This window comes from Hylobates moloch, unplaced genomic scaffold (genome assembly GCF_009828535.3).
Source record: "Hylobates moloch isolate HMO894 unplaced genomic scaffold, HMol_V3 SCAFFOLD_12, whole genome shotgun sequence".
NCBI lineage: Eukaryota > Metazoa > Chordata > Mammalia > Primates > Hylobatidae > Hylobates > Hylobates moloch.
In genome coordinates this window covers 60,948,460-60,960,862 of record NW_026652287.1, presented here as the reverse complement: position 1 = coordinate 60,960,862, position 12,403 = coordinate 60,948,460, and the positions used below count along the sequence as shown (strand labels likewise).

Below are 12,403 nucleotides of genomic sequence, written 5' to 3'. Positions count from 1 at the left end.
CAGCTTTCTGGCAGGCAGAGCTGACTGGGCTGAGCAGTGCCACCATGGCCTGGGCTGCTGGGATGCCTTGGGAGGAGGGTTCTATTGCTGTGGCGTTTGTTTACCAAAGGCCCTTCCAGAGGAAGATCTGCAGAGGAAAGGAGAGGCTGCCTTCTCGGCTTGGCTCTGAGCTGTTGCTGCTTGAGACCTGTGGGTGCTGGAGGAAAGGCCACACCTCATGCCTGTGGACAGACAGGCCTGGGGGCTGGATGCAGTCACCTTTCAGGCTCCATGCGGGTCTGGCTTCTCGTATCCCTTGCATGGGAAGCCCTGAGCCCTCCCACGGGACAGGAGAGGCCATGATGGGAGGAAGCCCCGACTTTGGGGTGATCGTGCGTAAGTTCCCACCCGCTCTGGGTCTTGGTTTTTCTGTCCATCCGAGGGTGCGACTGGGCGACGTGACCTAAGGCTCACTGCACTGACATTCTGAGGAGCTAGGCCGGCAGTGGGACGTGTGGGTGATGGCGCTGTGCCGAGACGACCCCCATCTCACTGGGTACTGTTGGCATCCCCCTTGTCCCCCTAGATTCTGTCTGTAATGGAAGCCTATCACCTGTCCTTCGAGAGGAGGCAGAAGTCGTCTGAGGTAAGTCAGCCGGGCTGAGTGAGTCGGGTTACCTTGGAGACCAAGGGCGCCTTCTCTGGCCCTCATGTGTCCGTGTGCCCTGTCTTCTCTCTCGTCGGCGCTCCCTGGCTGCAGGCCCCTGTGCAGTCCCCGCAGCGCTCCGTGGACTCCATCAGCCAAGAGTCTTCCACTTCCAGCTTCTCCTCCATGTCAGCCAGCTCAAGGCAGGAGGAGACCAAGAAGGACTACAGAGAGGTGAGGCTTCCAGAGGGAGGGCGGGGGAGGGCAGGCCTTGGTGGCCCTGGGCAGTGGTGTCCAGCTGAAGAGCCATGGCCTGATGAGGGCTGCCCTCTCAGCCTGCCTGCCTGTGCTGGGGCTGCTGCTGCTGTGCGGTGGCCGAGGTCGGTGCCTTCAAGCTCGGCCCAGCGGCATCTCACGGTGCTGTATACTTTGTTGTGCCTTTCGTGGACCACTCCCTGAGCAGCAGTTAGTGTGGTAGAGTGCGTTTGTGTATTGGAGAGAGGATAGGCTGAGAAAAAGACAAGTCAGGTCATGCAGGGGTCCGCTGATTTCAGATCATTTTAGAAGGTATCTGCATAGCATTCTCTGCCTTCCATCCCCACTCCATAAGCACCTCTGTTGAGAACCTGATGTTGTCCTGACTTCTTGCAAAGTTTATGTAGACATTCACATGCATGTCCACCTTGCATTTTGCAAAAGCTCATTGATGGCCTGTTTTTTTTCTTTTGTTGTTGTTGTTTTTCATTTAACTTACCTTAGAGCTTGTTCAGTGTCAGCACAATAGATCTGCCTCATTCTTTTTTTTTTTTGAGATGGAGTCTTGCTCTGTCACCCAACCTGGAGTGTGGTGGTGCGATTTTGGCTCACTGCACCCTCCACCTCCTGGGTTCAAGCAATTCTCCAGTCTCAGTCTCCTGAGTAGTAAGGATTACAGGCACCTGCCACCACACCTGGCTAATTTTTATATATATTTTTTTTAGTAGAGATGGAGTTTTGCCATGTTGGCCAGGCTGGTCACGAACTCCTGACCTCAGGTGATCCGCCCACCTCGGCCTCCCAAAGTGCTGGGATTACAGGCGTGAGCCACCATGCCCGGCCAGATCTGCCTCATTCTTTCGCTGAGGAGTGGACTGTTGAATGGATGTACCACCTTTGATGGCCCGCCCATGAGTGCTGAACCCTCACTGACCCTATCATAGTATCCCACTACCCACAAGCCATGACATGCCCTTGGAGGACCAAGTAAGCTTAGCTCCGTGCAAAACCACAGCAGAGAAAGCCAAGAGACACGGTCCAAAGTCTAACGGAGAACTGAAGTTGTCCCTGCAAGGAGTGTCCACCCTCATGGTGCCCCAGCTGGCAGATATTGAGAGCTGAGTTCAGTATTTCTTTTTTTTTGAGACAGGGTCTCACTGTGTCACCCGGGCTGGAGTGCAGTGGTACAGTCATAGCTCCCTGCAACCTCAAACTCCTGGGGATGGCCTCCCAAGTGCTGGGATTACAGGCTGAGCCACTGCACTTAGCTAAGTGTATTTTTCTAAATCACAGGGGTGGCTGGCATCTTAGGAAGGACTTGTGCTCCAAGGCGACCATGGCCTTACCTTTCCACGTGGATGAAGTTACAGTTTATATTCCCTAAATGGCAGTGGGTTCTGTGACACCAGCAACTTCCTAGGATGCTCTCTCTGAGCAGTTTTAGGGACACGTTTACAGGATACTAAATCAGCTGGGCGTGGTGGCTCACGCCTGTAATCCCAGCACTTTGGGAGGCTGAGGTGGGCGGATCACCTGAGGTCGGGGGTTCAAGACCAGCCTGACCAACATGGAGAAACCCTGTCTCTACTAAAAATACAAAAAAAATTAGCCGGGCGTGGTGGCACATGCCTATAATCCCAGCTACTAGGGAGGCTGAGGCAGGAGAATCACTTGAACCTGGGAGGCAGAGGTTGTGGTGAGCTGAGATTGCGCCATTGCACTCCAGCCTGAGCAATAAGAGCGAAACTCCATCTCAAAAAAAAAAAAAATACTAAATCAGATGTTAAAACTCGACAAATCAAGCCAATAGGTTTTCAGAATGTTTATATTATTTCTATTATTATTTTATTATTGAAATCATTTTTCTAACTTTCTTGTTCCTTTTATTAAGGTAGAAAAACTTTTAAGAGCAGTTGCTGATGGAGATCTAGAAATGGTGAGTTTTTAGAAGTGCTTTTTATTTCATTTTTATTTTTTAGAGACAAGGTCTTGTTCTGTCACCCAGGCTGGAGTGCAGTGGCGTGATCATGGCTCACTGCAGCCTTGAACTCCTGGACTCAAGTGAACCTCTTGCCTCAGCCTCTTGAATAGCTGGGACCACAGTTGTGCGCGGCCATGCCTGGCTAATCATAAACAAATTTTTTGTAGCGATAGAGTCTCGCTATTTTGCCCAGTCTGATGAACTCCGGGCCTCAAGCGATTCTCCTGCCTTGGCCTCCCAAAGTGCTTGTGTGATTACAGGTGTGAGCCACCATGCCCAGCTTTAGAAGTGCTTTTTATTATAAAAAGCTTGTTCTAGCTTAAAACAGCCACCCACCTGTGTTTCTTGTCTCCAGTTCAGTTTCGGGCCATGTGGACTCTTTATTTTGTGCAGAGGGCGGTATGTTTAATGCATATTTGGTAATGGCGATGTTACATTTTCCTGACAAGTAATGAGGCAGATCAACATACAGGCACATAGCGAGCATGGGCCCTGCCTTTCAGATGTCCATATTCCAGGAGTTTGGTGAGACATTGCCAAGACCAGAGACCACATCCGGGGCACAGAGTGTGGGCTCAGAGCCCAGGCCCACTAGCCAGTATGCAAGGAAGGCAGCTTGGTTTTAAGAGAGGGCACCGTTTTAGGGAGAGGAGGAAGTAGAGAGGTGAAGGCAGAGCCCAGTGGTGTTTGTGACGCTCTGCAGAAGCTGTGGTCGGCTGGGATTCCTGGGCCACGAGAGGGGGCCTGAGGCTTGGGGCTCCGAGGAGTCATAAGCAGGTATCTGGATGAGATGGAGCCGCCGGCCCTGGGCTGGCACCTGAAGAGAATGTTGTGGCTTGAAGGAAGGCGTCTGTCCTAACCATTAGGTACATCTGAGTGAAATGAGTGGACAGTGGAGACAGCCTTCCTTAGATTCTGACGGACAGGTTCCCCTAGCTTGCCTTTGGCCCCCTGAAAGGACTGCGTCTTCTACTTTTTTTTTTTTTTTTTGAGACGGAGTCTTGCTCTGTCGTCCAGGAGTGCAGTGGCATCATCTCAGCTCACTGCAACCTCCACCTCCTGGGTTCAAGCGATTCTCCTGCTTCAGCCTCCTGAGAAGGTGGGACTACAGGCATGCGCCACCACACCTGGCTAATTTTTGTATTTTTAGCAGAGACTGGGTTTCACCATGTTGGCCAGGCTGGGCTCGAACTCCTGACCTCAGGTGATCTGCCCGCTTAGGCCTCCCAAAGTGCTGGGATTACAGGCGTGAGCCACCATGCCTGGCCGTATCTTCCACTTTTAATGGAGGAGGGAGTGAGGTGCTCACTAAGTGCCCTAGGACCAGGGTGGGTTTATTTTTTTGAGACAGTTTTGCTCTGTTGCCCAGGCTGGAGTGCTGTGGTGTGATCATGTCTCACTGTAGCCTTGAACTCCTGGGCTCAGGCGATTCTCTGGCCTCTGCCTCGCAGAATGCTGGGATTACACCTATAAGCCACTGCGCCCAGCCCTAGAATTAGAGTTTTAAAGCCATCACCCTGAGGCAGCACTGACCTGCCTGCCCTTCTTTATGACAGAAGAAAAGAATCTCTGGCATAAGCTCTGAAGTGGAAAGACTGAGGAAGGCTTCATGAGGGAGCAGAAGCTGGTTATAAATGGCTGTGGGGTTGGGGAAGGAAGCTGGGCCCTGATTGGGAACGGTTGACAGTGTGTGTTTAAGATACTGTGCATGCGAAGACACTGAGGATGTGTTCCTGTTTCCCTTACTGTCCATCACCAGGTGCGTTACCTGTTGGAGTGGACAGAGGAGGACCTGGAGGATGCGGAGGACACTGTCAGTGCAGCGGACCCCGAATTCTGTCACCCATTGTGCCAGTGCCCCAAGTGTGCCCCAGCTCAGAAGGTTCGGCTTTGTTTCTGTTGGTGGAGGTCGGGGAACATAGGCAATTTTTTTTTTTTTTTTTTGAGACAGGGTGTCGTTCTGTCACCCAGGCCGGAGTGCAGTGGTACAGTCATGGCCTACTGCAGCCTCAACCGCCTAGGCTCAAATGATCTTCCCACCTCAGTCTCCTGACTAGCTGGGACCACAGGCATGCACCACCACACCTGGCTAATTTGTTTCTTTTTGTAGAGACTCGGCCTTTCTGTGTTGCCCAGGCTGGTCTCGACCTCCCAGGCTCAAGCGATCCTCCTGCCTCAGCCTCCCACGGTGCTGGGATTACAGACGTGAGCCACTGCTCCTGGCCAGCAAATTCTTCCTTTTTCCCTCAGGAAAGTTATCGATTTCTCAGCCAGATAATTACTGTTCTACGTGACTGTGAATAGGTGTTCCCCAAGATATGGTGGGACTCATTAGCCTAGGGCGGGTGCCAGCTCCCTGCGTGGCAGGTAAGTGAGCAGAGATGTGTCCTGTGATTAGCGTTTTGGCTGCTATCTGGGCCCCTGAGTCCCGTGGCAGGAGCTTATGAACAGATGCTCGAGGGTCTCCTTCCAGGTACCTAAAGCCCCCCAGGGAAGCTGCATGCATGTTCTGCTGCTGCTTTTACTCAGGTGAGTTCACTCTTCGTGGGGACTCTCCCTCCAAGTGCAGAGAAATCCCCAAACCCTCTCCCAGCTTTCCCCTCATCCTTGCAAAACTATGGTGCAGAATCACAGCCAGGATATCAACATTGATGCAATCTGTGGATCTTAGTTCAGATTTCCCCAGTTCTGCTTGTTCTCGTGTGTGTGTGTGTGTATGTGTGTATTTAGTTCTGTATAGTTGTGCCACATGTGTAGGTTTATGTATCCACTGTCACATTCAAGATATTTTCTGTGACAGATACTTTTTTATACTCCTTGTTCTTTTTTTTAAATTTTTTTTATTTTTTATTTTTTGAGATAGAGTCTTGCTCTGTCGGGCGATCTCGGCTCACTGCAACCTCTGCCTCCTGGGTTGAAGCGATTCTCCTGCCTCAGCCTCCTGAGTAGCTGGGACTACAGAACCCACCACCACGCCTGACTAATTTTTTGTATTTTTAGTGGAGACAGGGTTTCACCATGTTGGCCAGGCTGGTCTCAAACTCCTGACCTCAAGTGATCCGCCCACCTCAGCCTCCCAAAGTGCTGGGATTACAGGTGTGAGCCACTGCGCCTGGCCTCCTTGTTCTTTTACAGCCTCTTATTCTTGTTTTGTAATGTCTCAAAAAGACACAACACTAAACTGCTTTATATCCTTGATTAAAACCTAACCCGCCATTCTTTTCTAGCCCAGTGTTTTAGAATTGGTCTTTAAATCCTTTATTGAAGTATAATTCACAGACAATAAAGTCTATGTATTTATACAATTTGGTGAGCATTTACACGTGTAAAACCTGTGAAGCCATCACCACCATCAAGACGCAGCATGTGTCTGTCACCTGCAAGAACACTTCTCTCATCACAAGTCCAATCACTCAAGCTGCCCTCTTACAGCCACACCCACCTCTCTCCCTGCCACGCCCACCCCACCATCCCCAACCCCTGGCAACCACTCACCTGTTCTCCATTTCTCTAATCCTGCCACTTCAAAAATGTTACATAAGTGGCTCATGCCTGTAATCCCAGCACTTTGGGAGGCCGAGGCGGGCGATCACGAAGTCAGGAGGTTGAGACCATCCTGGCTAACATGGTGAAACCCTGTCTCTACTAAAAATACAAAAAATTAGCCGGGTGTGGTGGCGGACGCTCATAGTCCCAGCTACTCGGGAGGCTGAGGCAGGAGAATGGCGTGAACCCGGGAGGCGGGGCTTGCAGTGAGCCGAGATCGCGCCACTGCACCCCAGCCTGGGCGACAGAGCGAGACTCCGTCTCAAAAAAAAAAAAAAAGTTACATAAATGTAATCACACAGTATACATATGACCTTTTGGGACTGGCTTTCTTTGCTCCATTTGATTCCACACTGTTGCCTAGAATCAGGTCTGTTTCTCCATGGCGGGGTGGCATTCCATTTGTTTAATGGTGGCATATACTCACTGTGGAATGTCCAAGGACATGTAGTTTGTTGCTAGTTTGGGGAATATTATCAATAAAACTGCCACGAACAAACATTCAAGTAGACATTTTGGTAAGAACACAAGTTTTCATTTTTCTAGGATAAGTGCCCAAGAGTGTAATTGCGAAGTCATGTGGTCATTGCACGGCAGTTCCATCGTTCATTTTTATAAGGAACTGACAGTCTTCTCCCAAGCAGGCTGTATCGTTTTACATGCCCACCAGCGATGTATGAGTGATCCAGTTTCTCCTCTTCCTCCCCAGCACTGGGTGTGGTCATTATTTTCTGTTTTAGCCATTCAGATAGGTGTGTAGTACTATCTCAGTGTGGCCTTAATTTGCATTTCTCTAATGGCTGATACTGTTGAACAGCTTTTCACGTGCTTATTTGCCATCTGTATATGTTCTTCAGTGAAACATCTGTTCATTTGTTTTGCCCATTTTCTAATTGGTTTGTTTTTTGCTTTATCATTGAATTTTGAGAGTTCTTTATATATTCTAGATATGTGGATGTTTGTCAGATATGTGCTTTGCAGATATTTTCTTTCAGTCTATAGCTTGTCTATAATCTCCTCACATGGGCTTTCACAGAGAAAAAGGTTTTTAGACATCCAGTTTGTCAATATTTCCTTTTATAGATTATACTTCTGGTGTCAAGTCTGAGAATTCTTTGCCTTGCTCTAGATTTCCAGCTTTCTCCTGTTTTTTTAAGTTATAATTTTGTATTTTATAGTTAAGTCCGTGATCCAATTTGTGTTAATTTTTACTCAAAGTGTGAGATTTAGGTTGAGGTTCTTCTTTTTTTTCTTGCCTACAAATGTCCACTTGCTCCAGCACCATTTGTTGAAAAGCCTCTCCTTCCTCGCGTGACTTGCCTTTGCACCTCGGTTGGCTATAGATTGTGTGGATCTATTTCTGGGTTCTCTGTTCTGCTACGTTGATCTATGGGCCCATCCTACCAGTACTGCGCTGTCTTGATTACTGATGCTGTGTAGTAAGCCTCAGTATTGGATTGAATGATTCTTCCTAATTTATTCTTCTTTGCCAGGAATATTTTGGCTATTCTGTGGCCTGTGCCTTGCCATGTAGATTTTATTTATCTATTTACCTACTTGTTTACTTACTTACTGACTCACTCTTATAGTACCCAGACTGGTCTGAGCTATATCAATTTTAGAATTAGCTTTTGTATGTCTACAAAATACCTTGCTCGGATTTTGATAGGAATTACATTAAAGCTATAGATGAACTGGGGAGAAATAACATCATATGACTCAACGTATGTTGAGTCTTCATGAACATGGTACAACTCTCCAAGTATTTAGGCCTTCTTTGACTTCTTTCATCAATATTTTGTGATTTTTTTCAGCATACAGATCCTGCCTGTGTTGTGTTAAGTGTACACCTCAGTATTTCATCTTCTTTCAAGCAGTTGTAAATGCTATTGCATACATAGCATGCATTCAGTGTTAGCTATCTAATTATAGATGTGTATGTACCATACTAAGAGAATTAGGCTGGGCTCAGTGTCATACACCTGTAATCCCAACACTTTGGGAGGCCGAGGCTGGAGGATCACTTGAGGCCAGGAGTTTGAGACCAGCCTGGCCAACAGAGTAAGACCCTGTCTCTAAGAAACTAAAAATATAAAATATAAAATAAAAAAGAAAATGAATTTGGCCGGGCACAGTGGCTCACGCCTGTAATCCCAGCACTTTGGGAGGCCGAGGCAGGTAGATCACCTGAGGTCAGGAGTTCGAGACCAGCCTGACCAACATGGAGAAACCCCATCCCTACTAAAAATACAAAATTAGCTGGCCATGGTGGTGCATGCCTGTAATCCCAGCTACTCGGGAGGCTGAGGCAGGAGAATCACTTGAACCCAGGAGGCGGAGGTTGCAGTGAGCCGAGATCATGCCATTGCACCCCAGCCTGGGGAACAAGAGTGAAACTCCATCTCAAAAGAAAGAAAATGGGTTTGACTTTACAAAATAGATAGAGTGGTGTTAGCCTTTATATTGTAGGATAATTTTACCATTTCTAAAAAGAACTTGAGCGTGGGTGACTCTAAGGATATTGAAAATGACTGAAGTTTTCCCTCACACGTTTTTCAGCTATGAGGTAACATGTACATTGGGGATATGCACCTTTTGACCTGGCCCCGTGCTGCTGGATGCACATGGTTCAGAACGCAATTTCCCCGAGATGGGCGGCTATGAAAATGCAGGTTAAGAAAGGCAGATGGTGTTCCCTAGCATCTGATGGGAAGTGACGAAGCCCTCGGGCTCTCAGTACCTGTGTGTGGCGAGATTGCTGCGTCTCTGCTGCTGCTGTTTTTGCCATTTTCCTCCTCCCTGTGTTTTCCCACTTTAATTACACAGTAAAATACTGTGGAACTCAATTAGAATGAAGTCTTAGGTTTCCTGTACTTCTAAACCTCTTATTCTCTTTTTGTAATTTCTCAAAAAGACATAGCACTAAACTGCTTCATGTCTGTGATTAAATGAAAATCCACTCCCCCCATCCTCTTCTAGCCCAGTGATGTTTTTAAATTTAATTTAATTTTATTTTTTTATTTTATTTTATTTTAATTTAATTTAATTTTATTTTTTGTTAATTTTTAGAGATGGGGTTTCACTCTGTCACCCAGGCTGGAGTGCAATGGCACAGTCATAGCTCACTAACAGCTTGGGACTCCTGGGCTCAAGTGATCCTCCTGTCTTAGCCTCCCAAAGTGCTGGGATTACAGGCATGAAACACTGCACCAGGCCTCCAGTGGTGTTTTATGTATTACTCTTTTTTTCCTTTTTTGAGACAGAGTCTCCCTCTGTCGCCCAGGCTGGAGTACAGTGGCGTGATAGCAGCTCACTGCAACCTCTGCCTCTTGGGTTCAAGACATTTTCCTGCCTCAGCCTCCCAAGTAGCTGGGACTACAGGCACGTGCCACCACACTTGGCTAATTTTTGTATTTTTAGTAGAGACAGGGTTTTGCCATGTTGGCCAGGCTGGTCTCAAACTCCTGACCTCAAGTGATCCGCCCGCCTCGGCCTCCCAAAGTGCTGGGATTATAGGTATGAGCCACTACGCCTGGCCTAAACTTTTTCTTAATTTTTTTTTTTTTTTTAGAGACAGTCTTGGTCTGTCACCAAGGCCAGAGTGCAGTGGTGCAATCATAGCTCACTGAAGCCTCAAACTCCTGGGCCCCAAGGGATCCTTTTGCCTCAGCCTCCCAAATGGTTGGGACTACAGGCATGTACCACCATGTTGGGCTATTTTATTTTATTTATTTATTTATTTATTTTTGTGAGACAGAGTCTTGCTGTGTCACCAGGCTGGAGTGCAGTGGCACGATCTTGGCTCACTGCAACCTCTGTCTCTCAGGTTCAAGCAATTCTCCTGCCTCAGCTTCCTGAGTAGCTGGGACTACAGGTGCATGCCACCACGCCCAGCTAATTTTTGTATTTTTAGTAGAGACAGAGTTTCACCATGTTGGCCAGGATGGTCTCAATCTCTTGACCTCATGATCCACCCGCCTCGGCCTCCCAAAGTGCTGGGATTACAGGCATAAGCTACCTCGCCGGCCTATTTTTTTATTTTTGTAGAGACAGGATCTTGGCTGTGTTGTCCAGGCTGGTTTCGAACTCCTGGGCCCAAGCGATCCTCCCGCCTCAGCCTCCCAAAGTGCTGGGATTATAGGCGTGAGCCACCACACCCGGCCTCTAGTGGTGTTTTAGAATTTGTTTTAAAATATTTTATTGAAATATAATTTTATAAATTATAATTTATATTTACATAAAGCATATGTATTTAAAGTATACAATTTGGCAAGTTTTACAGATATATAAACCTGTGAAACCATCACCACCATCAAGATACACAACGTTTCCCTCACTTGCAAGAGTTTCCTATGAGACTTTGCCGTCCCCCCGCTCTGACTCCCCCATTCCCCCATCGCCTCTCCCAGGCAACCCCTGACCTGCTTTTCATCATCATGGATTAGTTAACACTTTCTAGAATCTTTTGTAAGTGGAATTGTAACGCATGTCCCTTTTTGTGTCTGGCTTCTTTGACTCAGGATACTTTTGAGACCCATGTTGGAGCAGGAGTTCATTGCTGGATAGTAGTTGATTGGATGGACACACCAGAATTTGTTGTTTCATTCACCTGTTGATGGACATCTGAGTAGTTTTCCTGCTTCTGGATTTGTAAATAAAGCCATCGTGAACATTTGTGTACAGGCCTTTGTGTGGATATACGCGTTGTTGGGTAAACACCTAGGAGTATAATTGCTGGATTATGTAGTGAGGATATGTTTAACCTTATAAGAAACTGCCAGTTTTCAAAAGTGGTTGGAGTAGTTTCTGTTCCCTCCAGCAGGGTGTGAGCATTACAGTTGCTCCACATCCCTGCCAACATTTGGTATTTTGACTTTTTTTTTTTTTTTCTGGAGATGGAGTCTCGCTCTGTTGCCCAGCCTAGCCAACATGGCAAAACCCTGTCTCTACTAGAAATACAAAAATCAGCCGGGTGTGGTGGCACACGCCTGTAATCCCAGCTACTCAGGAGGCTGAGGCAGGAGAATTCGCTTGAACTCGAGAGGCAGAGGTTGCAGTGACCCAGGCTGGAGTGCAGTGGTGCGATCTTGGCTCACTGCAACCTTCACCTCCTGGGTTCGAGCGATTCTATAGCCCAATGCACGCCTGCAATGTAGCCGGGATTACAGGCAGGCGCCGCCACACCCAGCTAATTTTTGTATTTTTGGTAGAGACGGAGTTTCACCATGTTGGCCAGGATGGTCTAGAACTCCTGACCTCAGGTGATCCGCCCACCTCGGACTCTCAAAGTGTTGGGATTACAGGTATGAGCCACTGTGCCCAGCCTTGACTTTTTAACTTTAGCCATTCTGATAAATATGCAGGGTATTTCATTTAGCGTGTGTGTGTATGTGCACATGTGTGTTTTCCAGCTTCTTTGTTTTTTATTTTTGAGATATAATTTACATATAGTAAAATTCAGCCTTTAATTTAGCATACAGTATTTTTTTAAAAAGAGGTAACATTTTTAATCATCATAAAGTAAAATTACTCTCACCTAAACTCAAGAATCACTGTTTCTTGAGTGGTGGTTTAAACAGAGGTGCAAACAGCAAGTGAATCTCATCGCCTTTGCGGGGCTGTGGCCATGCCCCTCAAAGTGAATTTGGAGGCTCTACAGCCCTGGTGAATACAAAAAAAGTGAAATTAGCCAGGCACAGTGGCATACACCTGTAGTCTCAGCACTTTGGGAGGCTGAGGTGGGAGGATCACATGAGCCTGGGAGTTCAAGACCAGCCTGGGCCACTTGGTGAGACCCCATCTCTACAAAAAAAAAAAAATTAGCTGGGCACAATGATTTGCACCTGTGGAGCTAGCTACTTGGGAGGCTAAGGCAGGAGGATTACTTGAGCCCAGGAGGTCAAGGCTGCAGTGAGCTGTGGTGGTGCCACTGCACTTCTTTGGCATGCCACGTGCTTCTAAACGAATTGGAATCTATCCTGGATCCCACTATGATC

General features: G+C 47.5%; 1 protein-coding gene and 1 non-coding gene across 4 annotated transcripts in view; both read left to right on the top strand.

Annotated features, from left to right (window-relative positions):
* The window catches only part of ANKRD27 (ankyrin repeat domain 27), an 80,991-nt gene that overhangs the window by 56,412 nt on the left and 12,176 nt on the right, over positions 1–12,403 (top strand). For all 3 annotated transcript variants that reach the window (XM_032170365.2, XM_032170369.2, XM_032170366.2), the window contains 4 exons: positions 566–625; positions 740–859; positions 2,772–2,816; positions 4,621–4,743. In XM_032170365.2, the coding sequence (XP_032026256.1) occupies positions 566–625; positions 740–859; positions 2,772–2,816; positions 4,621–4,743 (348 nt within the window). The remainder of the gene's footprint in view (positions 1–565; positions 626–739; positions 860–2,771; positions 2,817–4,620; positions 4,744–12,403) is intronic.
* On the top strand, positions 11,937–12,068 carry LOC116479781 (small nucleolar RNA SNORA68). The gene has a single exon (XR_004251087.1). It is a non-coding gene; the product is annotated as a small nucleolar RNA SNORA68 (small nucleolar RNA).